General features: G+C 42.0%; 2 protein-coding genes across 5 annotated transcripts in view; one reads left to right on the top strand and one right to left on the bottom strand.

Moving 5' to 3' along the window:
* The window catches only part of zyx (zyxin), a 28,323-nt gene extending 22,517 nt beyond the window's left edge, over positions 1 to 5,806 (bottom strand). The window contains exon 1 of one of the 3 annotated variants that reach the window (XM_034218914.1): positions 5,517 to 5,806. The gene's annotated coding sequence lies outside the window, so the exon portion shown is untranslated. Of the gene's footprint in view, positions 1 to 4,861; positions 5,407 to 5,516 lie in introns of those variants that run through there. The other 2 variants (XM_034218915.1, XM_034218916.1) reach the window with 2 other exon arrangements.
* Positions 5,099 to 11,329, top strand: LOC117547997. 2 transcript variants are annotated; one of them, XR_004569277.1, is made up of 4 exons: positions 5,099 to 5,272; positions 7,624 to 7,707; positions 10,448 to 10,612; positions 10,988 to 11,329. XR_004569277.1 is itself a non-coding variant. In XM_034218918.1 (3 exons), exons 1-3 carry the CDS (start codon positions 9,797 to 9,799, stop codon positions 11,242 to 11,244), a joined length of 783 nt encoding a protein of 260 aa, XP_034074809.1. In that variant the 5' UTR covers positions 8,402 to 9,796; the 3' UTR covers positions 11,245 to 11,329. The 2 variants fall into 2 exon arrangements, 1 of the variants encoding a protein (XP_034074809.1); XM_034218918.1 differs by lacking the exons at positions 5,099 to 5,272; positions 7,624 to 7,707 and adding an exon at positions 8,402 to 10,157.
* The last annotated feature ends 6,327 nt before the right edge of the window (positions 11,330 to 17,656 follow it).

The following is a 17,656-nucleotide window of genomic DNA, read 5'->3' as shown; positions in this document are numbered from 1 at the left end:
GAAAGCAGTGAAGATACAGCTCGTGGCTTTAAACAAGGTTTCCTATTCTGAAGTACTCCAAACAGAACACTTAGCTTCATAATGGCTTGCTAAAAAGGAGTGCTGGACAAGGGTGGGCATAGACTGTGATTTAGTCTTTTCATTAGAGTACTTTAGCTACCTTGTTTTAATAGACACTATGCAACAGTCCTCTCAATTATTCAGCAGTGGTGCGGACCCATCTGGTCCTCGGTACGGTCCTGAGGGATTTCATACGGTGACATCAGCTCCACCGAGCTACACACTGCAAATCCATCATGAAACCTGATCCCCGAGAGAGACCCTCGCTGAGGAACATTTTTGGCGCTACAAGTCAATGACATCACCTCTTTTTGTTTCTCTTGGATCAGCCTTTCTTTCTATATATCCTTGCGCTAAGTTTTAACTCACTCGTGGCAGACTATGACCATTTTTTGTTCTTTTCACTACTTCTCATTCCTTTCTCTGGATGACATCACTTGAGGCAGCTTTTAATAATTTCTCATTTAAAGCGGTGATGGAGGATGGCATTATGTTGCCTTTGGAAAGGGCCCCAACATAAATCAAACACAACGTACTCTGGAGCTTTTGAACTTTATATAAACTCCACATGGCTTTACTTTTACAGGGTAGAAAATTGGTTCTCAACCCTGGTATGGGCACAACAGTTGCTTTTCATTTAGTCTTATCAGGGACGGACTTAAACATACAGAGGGTGAAAGAAATCAGACTAACTACCTCGAAGGACGTTCAAAATACCACGGCTTTGGAATCGCTGCCCTCGGCATTTTAGGTCCCATATGGCCTATAAAGTGTAAACAAAGAAAAGTGAAACTAAGCTCTTTTGGTGGCACACTTTGTGTTATCTATGTCTTTGGTCTAGATACGTTTCACATGAACACTGTGTTTCCTCTGAAGGCACAGACTATGTGGTGCAGTACGTGGGGGGGGTTTACCACACTATTCAGAGGAAAAGCCAGCAGTGGTTCATTACTTTGTGGTTATAGAGGAACTCAATTCGGTTTATATACTGTGGTACTGCTTTTTTAAAGGTCATATATGGAAGTGTTGTAGCATGGTTTCTTACAAAAAACAAAAACACTTACATTAAGCAGTATTTATACACATAGCGAGTAGTATCGCTTGCATATTTTTCTTTTGGGTCTATATATTAAAAAGTGAAAAATGCCCATCCAGGTGTCTCAAGTTCAGGGTGATGTCGATAAATGTCCTATTTGCGAGTCTAAATCACCGGTGTCCAGCTTAACATGGTATAAATAAATAAATATTTTAAATGCTAAAAACAGCATCTTCTGCAATTTCAGTCCGACAATTTTTGATACATTGATAATCAAAATAGTTGGCAATTGTTTTTCTGTCCACCGTCATATTCATTAATCGACTGATTGGTTGCAGTTCCTTATGAAAAACATGTCTCCTTAATAATCAGTAATAATCTCATTACTGCTTGGCCTACCAAACAATAATAATACACTATTTATTTCTGTTTTATTGTGTTGCACTGTTGGAGGAGCCTGTGACCTAAGATTTTCATCGTCATAGTAACTACACTGTGGCTATGTTCACATGACCAATAAAAGCCTTGAACCAGTAAAACAGAATTCCACATCTACCATTGTAACGGTTAAGAAAACCTGAGTTCCTGACAGTCTCCAACTCCTTCCATGTCTGTTCAGTCATTGTGTCAGTGACTAGTGTGTTGTTGATGAAACTCTCTATTGTTCTAATGTAAATAGCACACCCAGTTTCTGGGAAAGCGTGTCTAGGCCGGGGGTCACTAATGCGGGAGAAACAAGCCTTTTGAGTCCAATCTTACAGGTCAGTGGACAAGCATTGAGCACCAGTGTTGTGCCCTCTGTCAGACTACAATTGGACGGCTGATTGAGCAGGCAACATTTCAAAACCGGTAATAACATCAGTGTATGGGCTCCGCGTCAACCTCTGACCCATACAACCTTATCTGTTTCCACATTACAGAGGAATGATGAAGGCCAAAGACGAGTCACAAGACAGTGAGAGATCAAATCAAAGAGCTAGACATGCCGTGATCTGGGGCAAAGGAATGCCTTAAACAGTCTAGACTCATGGATGGTACAATTAAGGAGGATTCCTCGTCAACCCAGTCATAAAGTGTAGCTTACAGCCATTCATAGATCATCTTTGTTCACACATATCCTATTCCCTCCTCCATTAACTAAGGCGTCAGTGACCATAATCCCAGTTTTTTTCAAAGAGTAGCACCACACTAACCTCAGACTACCAAAACCAGAGCCTCCTTGCTTTGAGTTATTCTTAAACACAGCTTTCTGCAGCCTCGGGTTGAGGCTCCTCTCCTAGCTGATGAAAAGGCAATTCAGAGAGGCAAGGCGCAGCTGTGTGGTTAACACTGATTATAACAGGATTTTTACATTCTTGAAGGAATAGCAATGCAAAAAATGGACACAAGTCTCCTGTGTTCTTCAACCATCCTTTAACAGTGCACAGAGCTGTGGATGTTCACATGATCTCATAGATGACATGAGACACAACTAGGTTATGAATATAGGCCAAGCAATGGTGAAGACAACCTTGTGGGCCCCAACATATAGGCCGTTTCTCAATCGCGAGGATGCTCGCTTGGTAGCACATGTCTTCCGAGTCACTTCCTTCAGAAGCTAGGCAAGAATCCTTCCTGGCAATGGGAAAACGAAGAGTGGAACAGGCTAGCAAGTGTGCAGGTGTGCGTCATATGAGAGGCCCGCCTTACATTTTCCGCCACAGATTTGGGGAAATTGGTCCGTGCGCAAAGCATTGTGGGGATTTGAAGGACACAAAGTCTACCCATGTGCAGCCTCGAAATTACCCCCAAACCAAGGACGCGGCCTCGGTGGAATTCCAAGTATGCTGGAGATTGGAACAGTCCTTCGGCGGCACTCGATGACGTAGTATCCTTGAAATATTGGCTTGGAAGCCAGTTTCCTCGCGATTGAGAAACGGCCATAGAGTGCCACAGTGACGCATCCTAAAACCCGGAAGTAAACTCCTTCCGGTTCCTTCGACAAAAACGCAATACATTTTCTCCATAGGATTTTGGAAAATAGCTGGAAATAAGGTCTGGGGTTGAAACACATTTAAGAGACGGATCACGTTTTGTTCAGCCGGATAATCTCCACATGTCTACCCTACTTTTATCATTTTCGAATCATAAATCTAGTCGCCAGAAGCAAAATGCTAACGTTATGCTATAAACAAACTACAGCAGGGTCGCTGCTTCAACGTCACGCCAACTTAAGATCCATATTCAAAACTACAGATTCAAAATTGTACAAGTTGAAGCGTTTGTTTGCAAGAGGCAGGGACTTGCTTTCAAGCAGAACACGGGAAAAAACAAACTTAGCGGGAGTGTTTACGTGTTCGGTGTAATGACGTAAAACGGCTTCGACAACTTCTGTAGTCCTATTCAGCCACTTGGTAACAACCATCGTTTTTCAGACATGTAGACTCTTCAGAAATCACCAGCGGGGTCACTTCTGATGTATTTAATGTCGTAGAACAAAACGTGATCCGTCTCTTCAATGTGTCTCAACCACAGACATTATTTCGAGCTATTTTCCAAATTCCTATGGAGAAATTGCATTGCTTTTTTGACGAAGGAACCAGAAGTGGTAAAATGCTAACTTACTTCCGGGGTTTAGGACGCGTCACTGTGGCACTCTATAGGCACCACATAGAATACACATGTAGGGCAGCAACTACATCTGCTGATAGTTGTCTATATAAATCAATTAGTTGTTTGATCTGAAAAGTGTGCATGCCAGTATCTCAAGAGTCAAAGTTGAGGTCTTTAAAGCTTTGTCAGTTCACAATACAAAAACATTCAGTAAACTCCAATAAGGGATAAGCAGGACATATCCATAGTTCAGAGGCTGAACTCAGCATTTGTTGTCATTTTGGCATGATAAATTACATAATTAATCAGTACAATATCAAAAAGAGATGGCTATAGTTTTGTTTGTCCATCAACATATTGATTACATGACTTATCATTGCAGCTCTAGTCAGTAGCCACCTGGTAACATATTTATATTTACCTTGCACTTTTAATAAACATACTGTATCTTGGTGCTCCATCCCCCATTAATAAACTGTATAAGCATCAAAATATACTTAAATTAAAAGTACTCATTATGCAGATTGGCCCATTTCATAATAATATGTTTTGATAAATGTAAGAGCTGAAAGCTGCAGCTAGTTTTAAATGACTTTGTTTGCTGCAGGGGAGCTTGTGAAATGTACTCCAGTTGTAACTAAAGTCTTATTTAAGTGTTGATTATATTTAACCTATTAATGGAAATATGTAAGACTAAAATGTACATACATGTAGTGGGGTAGAAGCACAAAGTAGCAAAACATGGAAATACTCAAGTCAAGTACAAGTCTCTCAAACATTGCAGTTAATTACAGTACTTGAGTAATCTACTTAGTTACTACACCACTGGTTGGCCAACCTATGCTTTGACAGCTGACAGCAATGGGTGCGCGTTTACAAAACACAGCAAATACATGTAGGTTAATTAATAATAATTAATAATTAACTTACAAACAATAAACACAATGGGAAAATGTGTATAACCCAGTTAGCTATGGGGCTAAGAGAGGAAAGAGTGTAACGTTGCTAATTAACAGTTAGCCGTTATTAACCGTTGTGATTAAATGACGTTCAAAAACGTTAGCAGTTACATATTTATATCAGGGAACGCTAGCTTTGTAGCTTCAACACACATTCATATATCTCTGGAAAATATAAATCCTCTTTAGGTTATACAAGACAACATAATCTCACCTGTGAGCTTGACCAGTCAGTGTGATGAACGCTAACCTCTGGCTTATCATCAATCACAGCAGTATTAACGTTAGCTAGCTTGCTACACACCCCTACCACTACTAGCTTATCTCAGGTAGTTTTGGTGGCTACAACACCGCCCCATTTTTTCCTTACCTCATATGGCAATACACACACGCCTTCTCATAACTGTGCTGTCATCAAGTTATTTCTTCCACTCTCTGACGTAAATAAAGGCTAACCAGCTGCGCGGCTAGCTAACTAGCTTTGTCAACTTTTTGGCTCGACTTCCTGTTGGGGTTTCCGCATAGCAGTCCTTATCGTCGGTGTCCATCAGCCTACAGTATATGTTTCTGTTCTCAAAACGGCCTATCAGCTATAGGGAAACAACGGGACATCATCCACACAAAGGTATCTTTCAACCAGAATCTGCAGTAGTTTTCATATGTCTTATAAACCGCTGCCATGTGACACCCATAGTGTCACATCACAAACATGCCTTTCCCTAAGGTGTGTATCCCTCATTGAAACAATCTGCAATCATGCATTGACAAAAGACTTCACCTTATTAGGTAACCTGTGTGGCAGTCCAAAAGAAAGTAATACATGCAATCTCCTTCTTTCATCCTGATTCACATGAAAGTCCATTACTTACCCTGTTAGTACAGCTGCAGTGTGTATCTCCTTTTTCCTTCCCCCTCTTCCTTTTGTTCTTGTTTTTTCTCCTGGTCCAGGCTAAGTAAGAGCTGACTGTAAAATAATGGTAACTTATCTTTCTCTCTTCCCCTCTCCAGCTATTAGACCCTCCCCCTGTGCTTTTCAGTCTGGAAAAGGAATGACACCATCCTTCCAAACAAGTTCTCTCTCGTTTTACTTTGGCCCAGGAGTTGTGTATTACTACGTAAACAGCACCCTCCCTCTCTCTTTCTCTGTGTGTGTGTGTGTGTGTTCATATAACTGTCCAGTTAGACCCCTCCTCCTCCTGCTGCTCTCCTTTCTCTCTGGATTCTTGAAGCATTCTTCATTCAATGACATCAACCCTGTTGCCTCTCCTTGTAAGGTCAGGCTGAGGGAATGAGGGAGTGAGAGGGAGGGAGAGATAATGGGGCTAGACTCGAGGCTTGATTAGATACAGACACTAAAACGGTCATGCTTTTTAAACACAAGGAGGCACAACGGTGGAAAAAAGTATGCTCAAACAGGCCTGGGTTGTGGTATACTTTGGCTATTTTAACTTTTGTTTTTACTGTTAGGCAATACAAAAAAGTCTGGTTTTATGCCTTTCAATACCTTGCCTCGACAGGCAAAAGCTGAGGATCAGATTGTAGAGGAATTATTTTTCCGGTTGCCAAGTGTGCTGCCACATCATTATTTGCTTTGCACTCAGGCAGTAAACATGTGGGAACTTGGATTGCTCCTTTTATGGCTCTTTCACAAATCATATTTGTTCATCCTGACAATGAGGATGTGATCGCCCTTCACCGTGGTGTTAGATAACACCTCCCATCCTGCACAAATGACTGCTACTATGACTTAATATCCTTTTATGCAATACACACACACACACACACACACACACACACACACACACACACACACACACACACACACACACACAACACACACACACACACACACACACACACACCACACACACACACACACACACACACACACACACACACACACACCATAATGACTCAGGTAGCCCTATCATAGTCTTGTTATCACACTTTCAGGTGTAGTCATTGCTCGTATAATGCAATAAATCACTCATTACTTTTGACTACATTATTCAGTCTTTTCACATAAATGAACATTCATTTTTACATTCTTATTTTAATATTTTGAAAGTGTAATTATTATTTTACATTTAGATTTTTTGTAACATGGGTCCGGTAATTCAAACAGTGTTTCTGCTCATAATGCAAATGAACAAACACATTTATGAATGGGCTAAAATCAAGACTGACTTTTACCAGTGCTTTTTTATTTTTATTAAGTCCATTAATTGATAAGTCATCCGACAAATAATACACTATTTTAATAACTTATCAATGAATTGAATGAAATGAAAAAGTCAAGCAAATATACCTAAGAAAGCAAATTCAAGATGCCACCTAGAGTTGTGGGGAATTGTGACATTATTTAAAATGTGCTTCACCAAAGATGATTAAATTACAGAGAAAATAATCAACAGATCAACCGATCATATAAATTATTTGTACTTATGTATTTCTACAAGTAAAAAGAGAAAGGGCATTGGAACAATTGCCGTTATCTCACTGTATGACTCTATATAACATTTCAGAGGTTTTGGAGCGAGCATCAAGTGTCCACTTCTGTTCTGACTCATCTCTCCCATGACTTTCAGGTTGAGTAGCAGCAGAGTTGCATTTAATTCAGGTTGTGAAACCAGGCAGATCTCCCCTCTTTCAGACTTCTGCAGTAGCCGTTGTGTAACCTGTTGTTGCCTGATTCATGTCTGTGAAATACACAGGGAGTGGTCTTTGGGGTCTCTGATAGCCCATTGTCCCGCTAGGAATGCTTCCAGTCTCTCCCCACTTCCACTGGGACTAAAAAAACATGTTGAATTTCCACGCCAAAAAAGTGCTCTCAGGCAGGTGACATTCGGGAGGAGGTCAACTTCTGTTTGCCTTTCCAAATTCCTGCCAATTTACAAGCCTGCCTTCTGTCTCAGTGGCGACGTTAGTTTGTTGAAATGACACCAAAGTAAAGCTCTTCTTCCTGTTTTCATGCAGCTGCAAACATCAGCCGGTGCCATGGAGACTGACGTTTGGATCAGGCAGGGCAGAGGGAAGCTCCGGGGTCCCCTAAGTCTGGAGGTAAGATACAAAAAATAAAAACAGGAGGCCGTCACAATCAGAGCCAGACAGCCTGGAATGCAGCCAAACTTTGGAGAGAACCGTTCGTCTCCCCCTCCCTCTCTAAGTGCCATATTTCTCCCCCTCTCTCTGTTTCGTGAGGCATGTTTTTTTAAACACTTTTCTTTCCAAATTCCTCCAGCCCTGCCCTGCAAACGCTGCACTTTTATTTCCCTTTTCATATCTTTCTTTCCGCTTCTCCCTTTCCCCCTCCCATTGCTCCTGTGAGTCAGCAACTGCCTTATAATGCTCTGAGTTATTATCCTGTTCCTGGATCATTTCCAACCCTCTTTTTCTCCCTCACTAATTCGCTCAACAGAGAAAAGGAGGAAGCTATTTCAATGGAGGGTTAATGTTTCTTTAATTTCTCACACCCAACTAAATGCATTTTAAAGGTGTCGAAAATGACCATAGAGTAGTAGACTGTATAAAGCTCATGATGAATACCGGACTGAGCAGTTCAACTTGGCTTTCCTTCCACTCTTTCTCTGATAGTATGTTGTAACCACACACTCATTACATTCCATGTTACTTGTTAGACGCTTTTATCCAAAGCGACTTACATACTCAATACTGTGGGCAATCCCCACAGGAGCAATTTGGGGTGAAGTGTCTCAGGGACACAACGACATGCTGACTGCAGTGGGGTTTGAACCTGTGACCCCCTGATCTGAACACCAACGCACAACCCACTGCACCACACGCCCACCACTCCTACATTTTAATAAATGAACACTGCTTCTGAACCTCGCATGAGAATTTAAGAGGTCTTGTTATGTTCATTTTGGTTTATATGTGTACTTAGTGTCTCCACTGTGTCATGTCTCCACACTTTAATGTTCAAAAAGCTCTTTATTTCTCTCATATTGCCTGTGCGGCCGCACCTCTTTTCACCCTCTGTCTGAAACCAGAGCCCAGTCTGCTCTGATTGGTTAGCTGGCCGGCTCTGTTGTGATTGGTCAACTGTTTAGAGCTCTCCCGCCCCTTAGCCTATCACGTACAATTTGTTGGAGCGCTACCCATTAGTAGCCTAAGTGTTACATAGTGATGTCACTGTATTACAGAAGTAAACAAATGAGTCCAATTGAGGCGTTTCAAGCAGGGGGGAGAAACTTCCTCTGGAGCGAGCTCTGGGATTTTCGCCATTTATAAAAATGCGTATTATATTAGGTTAAACAATATCCCTGTCTTGGACCCTCTGTGCTCAATTTATGGCAATCCCAGCTGTTGTTTGAAAAGGTAATTCACCTCTTGTGTCATTACAACACACTTCTAGCAACACATAAAGCTGGTTTTAAAAAACGTTGTTAGATATTATTTGAGATATAACCAATATTTGTAAAATTCCCTCATAAACAAAGTTAGTTTAGCGCAAGGAGGAGCTTTTCTCAATTTCACATGTAAACAAATCTCTGATCATTTAAGTTTGGTGATGTGAGATAAATTGATAAAAGGAAGTTGTAATGCACAAATCCTCTTGCAAGTATGTATAGCCTACAATGGAGTTGCAAAGTAGCTGTGCCCACAAAGCGGAAAAAAACAAAACATTAAGCCATCAAGCAGACATTCCGGGCGTGCTTTAGACAGGATAAGAACCTGCATACTTGAGAGAGAACATAGTCTCTTCACTCAGCACCTGGAGAAAAACATCTCCCTGCAGCCAAACTGGCTCCCATTCAACCAGACTGTAGAGCCCCAGTTCCCCCAGCAGGGGTCAGGCTCACACAGTGGTGAGCACAGCCAGACTAATGGCGCGTTTCCACTGCAGCGGGTAGCTCGCTTTAAGCGCGCCGAGCCGTGCGGGGCCCGTTTTTGGTTGCGTTTCCACTTGGCCTAGTGTTGGCCCGAGGCTACTTTTTCACCCTTTTTCTGGCCCGACTAAATCGTGGTTCTATCGAGGCCAACAAGCGGGGCCAACAACCGGGCGGAATATGCTAAACTAGTGACGACTCTGATTGGTCAGAGAGAATCGTCACAATTCTCGCGCGACTTAATCCCTAGTGTCGCATATATTAAGGGACGCTTGCAGCATTTTTGTAAACCTAAGAAAATGGCAAAGAAAAACATACCGTGGTCGATTGACGAAGTTGCGACGTTCCTCCAGCTGATTGCAGATGATACAATCCAGCGGGAGCTCGACGGCACAACTCGCAACCTAAAAGTTTTTCAGGAGGTCTCTGCACTGTTGTCCGAGCGCAAATTCTCAAGGACTTTCCAGCAGTGTAGGGAAAAACTGAAAAAGCTTAAGAGTGAGTATAGAGCCGTGAAGGACCACAACGGCCGGAGTGGTTCAGATAGGAAAAGCTGGAAGTGGTTCGACCTGTTGGACGCTATTTATGGCCATAGACCGGCCAACGTTGGGAGGGAGGGAGGCCTGGACTCTGCAACCGCGTTACTGGAGTCCCTGCATGGTAAGTCTTTGCTAACACTCTGTTATTTGCTTGAAAGCGTTGTGTCCCTATCTATTCTAAAGCTCACTTCTAACAAACACATTTTATCCTTACATTTATGTTCGACAACCCATGCTTTTATGGAGCCCCGAAGAGCTACATAGCTAGCTGGCAGATAGCATTAGCTAGAGCTATTGTTTGCGAACACCACATGCGCCATTGTTTAGGTTCTTCTTTTCTACAGTTGTTGTTGCTATTTAGTATTGTGCTACAGTAGTTTGTGGAATTAACAAGTCATGTTGCTGTTCTAGATGATGCCATTGGGACTAGTGAGGAAGAACAGTCCCGAACAACGGGTGGTGGCAGTGTTCCGTCCTCAACATCATCAGAACACACCTCAACTCGACCACAGACACCAGTCGAGGAACCGACACCAACGCCGAGTGCCATCACGACACCGCAGCGTGTGGTTCTAGGTAAGAAATAGGCATGGCAAAACGACTGGAATTGTGACTTTTTTTTAAACTTTAGATCATCCATCGTCATTAAGTAAAATAAGCTATACCACTGTGTGGAAATGCTCTGTTACAAACTAGCTAGTACGCAGCTAGTACAATTGTGTGTGACATCCTATTATATACATATATTTATATTCATTATCAACAGGCTGGACATAATGTAATTCACTTTCACAGTCATTGTAAACATCTAGGGCATAACTGTCTTTAGTTCATTCTTACTGTTGTTCTGCTTATACATTGTATTGTATCCTTGTGTGACCTGTACCTGTACCTGTCCTTTTCATTGTTATTGCTAATTCTTATTGCTATAATTATCTTATCGTCATACAGGCAAGAGGAAACGAGGAGGAGACGAGCACCTAGCACAGCAGGCACGGCACCATGAACAGAGCCTGGCCCAGGTGGATCGGCACTGGCAGCTGACCATGGAGGCTGCTGCCCGGGCGAGGGAGGAGGAAATGGCCTTGAGAAGGGAGGAGAACGCTCAAACTCATGCGTTTAACCTAGCCTTCCTGCGCACTCTCGGCCAGGTTCTAGGGGGCAGCCGACGTGGCCCGTCTCCTCAGGAAGACGAACCACCTCTGTAATTTTAATATTATTCAGTTTCATCTCTCTTGTTTTTGTTAATTTGTAAATGCAACATTTATACTTTCTTGTTTATTTCTTATCTTTCCTTTTTTTTTTTTATGTCATATCTTTTTATGCTGCTGCAATACAAACATTTTTTTATTTTGTATTTGTACAATGCCATGCCTTTTTATGCTGCTGCAACAAATATATATATATTTTTAATTTCTATTGTACATACAATGCCATGCCTTTTTATGCTGCAACAAAAAACACTTCCCAAATTGGGATTCAATAAAGTACTTCTCATCTTATCTCTTGTTGATAAATGCATCGTCTGATTTCCTGCCATCATCTGATTAACAAACTGATTTCCGTGAGCATGTAAACAAAGTCACTGGGTTGCCACTCACACACATTACAGTTTTGGAATCCAATCATAAACTGAAATGTACAATTAAAGGGCTTTAAATCAGCAGAACAAAAACTCAGATTCACATGAGGCAGAAGTTATAGGCCTATATTTTTCCTAAATAAAAATAGGCTACAACTAATACCATTACTAATAATATTTGTGGATCTTTAAAAACAAAAGCCTAAAATATCACTCAAAAACAATTGTAAAAATAGCCCAATTAAGATCTAGATATAAACATACATGCATTTATAAAGCAATAAGAAACACCATCAGTTAGGAAAAAGCCCATAAGATAAAAGTTAATTTTAAGAAGAGATTTAAAGCAAGAAATTGAGTTTGCTTGCTTGAGGTCCTCCTCTAAAACATTATTTGGTAACTGACACATTACTTAAAGTAAAATATTTCCTTTTACAAATAAACTGGAAGAGAAGGGGGATAAGAGATCATTTATGTTTACTTTCATATTTGCTCAAATGTTCTTATTATAGGGAAGTACTTACTGGTGCTTGAAAACCAAATATTTACTAAATAGTCAATTCTGATAACATTTTTTTGTTTAAATCATTTGACAAACACATGTGAAAGAGAAAAATAGATTTATTTATGTTCAATACAATGTAGTAATAATAAAAACAAAACGTCACTAGCCTTAATGGCCCACAATCTTTCAATGTCGTGTTTATAATTACAAACACAAGAAATGTATATCAACTTACTGAACCATGATGTTATGAACCAAAACATTCAAGTTTCCTGTATACAATGAATATTTAGCTATTCAGGTAGCGCATCAAACCCTCTCGTATTTCAGTGCCCTCCTCCTCTGCCCCATGAGCCACTGCTACCCCTGGTGCATCCCACCCATCATCATAGGTCTCTCCATGACTCTCGCAGAGGTTATGCAAAGCACAGCATGTCAGCACCATTGATTTAACAAGTTTCACATCACAGTCATTTATTTTCATGAGGCAACGCCACCTTCCCTTCAGTCTACCAAAAGCGTTTTCTACCACTACCCGTGCTCTGCAAATTCTCTTGTTGTAGATCACATGTTCTGCTGTCAGCCGTCCATTGTCAGGGAACGTTTTTATGAGCCAGTTTTGCAAGGGATAGGCATTGTCTCCCAGGATGTAATAGCCAGCATTCACCCCACCAATGTCCCTGGTGCAAGGTGGAAAGTAGTTGCCACGACTGGCTAACTCCCACAATGAGGACAGCCTCAAAACCCGAGCGTCATGCAAGCTCCCAGGCATTCCTGCAAACACATTCCAGAAATGTCCCTTTCCATCTACAACTCCTTGAAGGATGATGGAGTGCCAGCCTTTACGGTTGAAATAGTCGCAGTGGTATTCCTGTGGTGCCAAGATGGGTATGTGTGATCCATCAATAGCACCTACACACTGTGGGAGCCCCCACCTGTTCTCAGTATAGGCAGCCATTTCTGCAAACTGCTCCCGGTCTGGTGAACGAATTAGTTCCGGTACCAACAACGTAGGGCTGTGCAATTAATCGTATTTTAATCGCGATTACGATTATGGCTTGCAACGATTATGAAAACAGCATAATTGACAAAATACGATTATTCTGCTGGGTGCGCTTTCGCCCCTCCCTAAAAGCCCACTCGGCCACGTGGGAGTGACATGTGTTGTCAGTGTTCAGCGCGAGTGAAGATGTCAGAACAAGAGCAGCAACTCGTTAAAAAGAAGGGTCAAACTATTTCCACTATTTGCAAGTACTTTGCCATTACATTTCACATCGCTAAAGATATGTGCCCAGTTAGCAACCAGGGCTTTAAGCAACTTGTCAACACGTTGGACAAGCGTTACGCGATGCCGTCTCGGTATTATTTCAGCAGGTCTGCGCTGCCTGCACTATATGACAAATGCCGTGGGGAAGTTGAGAGAGATGTGGCTTCAGCTGACTACTTTGCTACCACAACAGACCTATGGTCTAGCCCAGGGGTGCCCAACCAGTCGATCGCGAGATGTGTCTAAAAATAGAACAACAATATTCTGTTTTATTGTTAATGTCCTGTATCATAATCTTCCTGTGCCAGAATAATGCACTTGAACGCATCAAAGCTTTGTGATTGGCCGGCGTCACCCCATGTGTCGGGGCGTGGCTGAGGGTCTTCAGTACAGGTGGCAATATCGTCCCCTGCCTGCGCTCATCTCTGAAACCAGACCATGTCAACAGCCTGGTGTTTCTTGCAAAACATCTTTAAGAGATGACATGAGCAGCCCTACCAGCATTTGCCATGGTGGCCTAAACATTTTTATTTGGTCTTAAATTGTAGTTCAACATTTATTTCCTGTTACTTCTGGACCATGACGGTGGGCCAGCCTTCAACGTTTAACTGAGTGGAATATGTTGAATATGTTTTACCAACATGTTGGCTATATGTTAAGGAGTTTTCAGTAGGTTGTGACAGTGCACTGCAACATGTTTGATTTCATTTATTTTGGTCTAATTTATTTATCATATTAATAATATATGTTTAGTATGGTTTTGGAAGTGCGCTCCAACATATTTGTTGATCTTGTTTATTGGTAAAATATTATTTGTTTTAAAGTTCAATAAATGGTCAATGAATAATCGTCAAAATAATCGTGATATCAATTATTGACCCAAATAACCGTGATTATGATTTTTGCCATAATCGCACACCCCTACAACAACGTCTCTGCAGCAGCACAGAAGTCTTGCACACACCGGCACACAGTAGTCCTGCTCACTCCGAAAAGATGTCCAATGCTTCTGTACTCTGAGCCGGTCGCAAGCTTCCACAGTGCGATGGCCACCCTCTTCTTTAGAGGTATACACTCGCGGAATGTTGTGTCCTGTCTCTCCATCGCTGGCCGCAGTTTGTTGCACAGGTATACGTAGGTTTCCTCAGACATCCTGAAGTTCTCCACTGAGTGTGTGTGAAAGATGGAACAATCACACCCCACCACTCGGTTGCTCGGTCAAGCATCCAAACACATGGTCTGCGGTGGCAACCTAACTTCTGAAATACACAAACAAAAGCATACATATTTTAATACGTAAAAGTGGTAGCTACAATGAATTAAATACTTGAAACACTTTTGTCATATAATGAGCGTGAAACACTTTGGTCGTATAGTGAGCGTGAAACACATTGCTAGTTAGCGAACGTTAGCTTACCGAGTAGCGTTGTCGTTGAGTCGTCCTGGAGTAGTCTCTGCCGCGTTGTACGATTGCCATAAGTCTCCCCTCAGCTTCTTCTGTATTACGTCTTGCTATAAGCAGCCTTTTCCGAAACAAAGTTTCCCTTCTTGCTGTGATAAAAAACCACATACCAAGAAGCAAGGACACGATGGCTTCCACATCCTCCATTGTTGTTTTGTGAGTTGTGTCGCATTGAAGATGACATCACGGCAGTTGTATGCAGCGTCGCTCCGCCCGCCAAAAAGCTGATCGCCCCGCCTACACTGCGTTACTATGGTAACTACCCCAGTTCCTAAACTGTAATGGAAACGCAGCATTAAAGTGAGCCGGGCTAAACCAAACCGAGCGAGGCCGAGCGAGGCCTGCAGTGGAAACGCGCCATAAGAGAATACAATGCCTTAGGGAGAAGACTCCTCAGAATCTCCTGACAGCAGTGGCGGTTCTAGACCAATTTGACTGGGGGAGCCACTGGGGGGCCAGTTATTTTCTGAGGGGGGCACAATAAATGCAGGACGAAAAAGAGAACTAGACAGTATGAAGTAATTGCGCATAAGAAAACAATGCAATACAGTTATTGGTATTTGTTTCAGTACATTTATTTATTTCAGATAGATCTTATAGTTATTACTGTTAGCTTCAGCTTAAGTTATAGTGCAATGTTTGCACTAACGCCATATTTATATAAAAATAAAGGCAATAAACAGTTACATCTCTACTTTACATAAGGGTGTTTGCACAATCTCACATTCCAGCAACAAAATCCTGCGGTTTTTGGCAAACCGAGTACCAGAAAATATACATTTAAAAAAAAAACTAAAAAAAAACTTTTCATTGTTAGGGGGGTCAGAGGTCAGTGTTAGGGGGGCACTGCCCCCCCCCCCCTGCACCCCCCCCCCTAGAACCGCCCCTGCCTGACAGCATCCACATCAGTTAGATATGTGATTAAGGACAGGAGGGAGTGTAGAGATAGTGACATGCCTCTGATAGAGAGTGATAGGCTTGTAGAGGAGAATGGACACATGATAAGCTGGCAATCTCTGGGGATAAACAGCTGCAGCAGCGGTGGGCTAGACAGGGAGGGCTGGAGAAAGAGAGAGAATGCAGGAGTGCAGGAAAAAGGATTGTAAATAATACAGGAGAGTTGGGAACTCCTCGTACGCTAGGTTTTTGCCTTTTTTAAGAACTAGAGTACACACACACACACACGCACACACACACACACACACACACACACACACACACACACACACACACACACACACCCACACACACACACACACACACACACACACACACACACACACACACACACACACACACACACCACACACACACACACACACACACCCACAGAACGAGACTCCCTACCACCCATACACAAAGAATTCAAGCTAAAAGGGTGAACTGCCTGCCAAAAACTTCAAATAATAATACCCAAAATGTCTATCAACTGAAAAAGTTGCAGGGTATCATCATTGGTTTGTGGACAGCGGTTTTGGAGCCTTAAGTTTGGCTTTTTGGTTCCGTCATCTTGTTTTTTTTCAACCAGTGAGGTAGCAATTAAAGCAAAGTACAATCAAATGCAGAAATAGACATTTCTAGGCATCCAAAATGATACTTTTATGAACTGCAAAGTGCAAACACACTAAGGAAAGGGTCAAAGTTGTAAGAGAGCACTAATACTGGACAATGCTGTGTTTAGTGAGCTGTCCGTAATAAGCTAGCCCTGCTTTCTTATTGTCTAAATTACTCCAAATCGGACCAACATTTATAAAATGAACATCTTGCTGTGTTTAAGAAGACTTGAAAGAAGCGATTGAGACCAAAAAGTCCTCAGGAAAATGTTTACTGAGTATATATAATCCATTGAGAAGTAGTGACTTTTTTCTCGTCGACTTCTATACAATCAAATTTATTTTATGTAGTCGCCATCTGCTGGACATTACAAAGAATGCAAGTTTAAATCACTCGTTTCAATTTCCCTACCCAGAGGTGGCTGCCTAAGAACAGCTTATTAGAGGCTGTCTCTTTTAAAACAACATTTATACATCACATTCTTCCCCGCCCACCTCTTACTCCCATTCCTCCTTAAAAACAAACCACAGAGAATTACCCCCATTTTTCTTTCCCCCTTTCATCTTTCTCTCTCCCTTTTTTCTCCTCCCTCTGCCCCCAACACTTCTCCTTCCCCACTTATATGTTCTCTCTTTCTTCATATGTGAAACCCAATACAGCCAGGCTGTCAGTGACACACTCTCTCTTCCTCCTTAACACACAAACACCCGCACATTCTCGCCTAACTTACAAGGTGGCTCCTTGAGGCCGATGCGTAACATGTGGTTCCAATTAACAAGTAGCACAAAGGAGCAGAGGTTCAGCAGAGCACAGAATAACGACAGGGTTACATGGAAAGCAGTGGGCAGTGGAGAAAAAAAAGGCAATGGGAGAGTTACATATTTTAGAGAATTTTAACCATAAAAATAAATATATATACTACAAACTTTCAGAGTGACTTTGAAAACAGGCATTTCCCTTCATCTGCACAGAAGATCTTTAAGCTGTTCTACATTACCCTTGATGTGCAACCAACAGAAGAGGCAGGATCTGATGGACAGATAGTGACAGGTACATGAAAGTCACTGATTACAGGAATGAGGTGTGTGCGGGTCCCAGAGATACGTTTAAACAGCTGCATTTGAATTCAGCGCAGCATCGTCAGCCGAGATAGGAAAAACAGAGACGTGCTGATGGGAACATGATAGAAGGGTCACGTGACGCAAGGCGGTTTCATGTCGTTGTACATGCATTGTTGTAGAAACGTGTGT

The sequence above is a fragment of the Gymnodraco acuticeps genome, unplaced genomic scaffold (genome assembly GCF_902827175.1).
Source record: "Gymnodraco acuticeps unplaced genomic scaffold, fGymAcu1.1, whole genome shotgun sequence".
NCBI classification, from domain to species: domain Eukaryota; kingdom Metazoa; phylum Chordata; class Actinopteri; order Perciformes; family Bathydraconidae; genus Gymnodraco; species Gymnodraco acuticeps.
This window is presented reverse-complemented; position numbering and strand designations above follow the sequence as displayed.

Coding starts and splice junctions, on each gene's coding strand:
- LOC117547997 (XM_034218918.1), top strand. CDS start 9,797: ATGGCAAAGAAAAACATACCGTGGTCGATTGACGAAGTTGCGACGTTC. Junction 10,158..10,447: donor GTTACTGGAGTCCCTGCATG/GTAAGTCTTTGC, acceptor TTGCTGTTCTAG/ATGATGCCATTGGGACTAGT. Junction 10,613..10,987: donor ACCGCAGCGTGTGGTTCTAG/GTAAGAAATAGG, acceptor ATCGTCATACAG/GCAAGAGGAAACGAGGAGGA.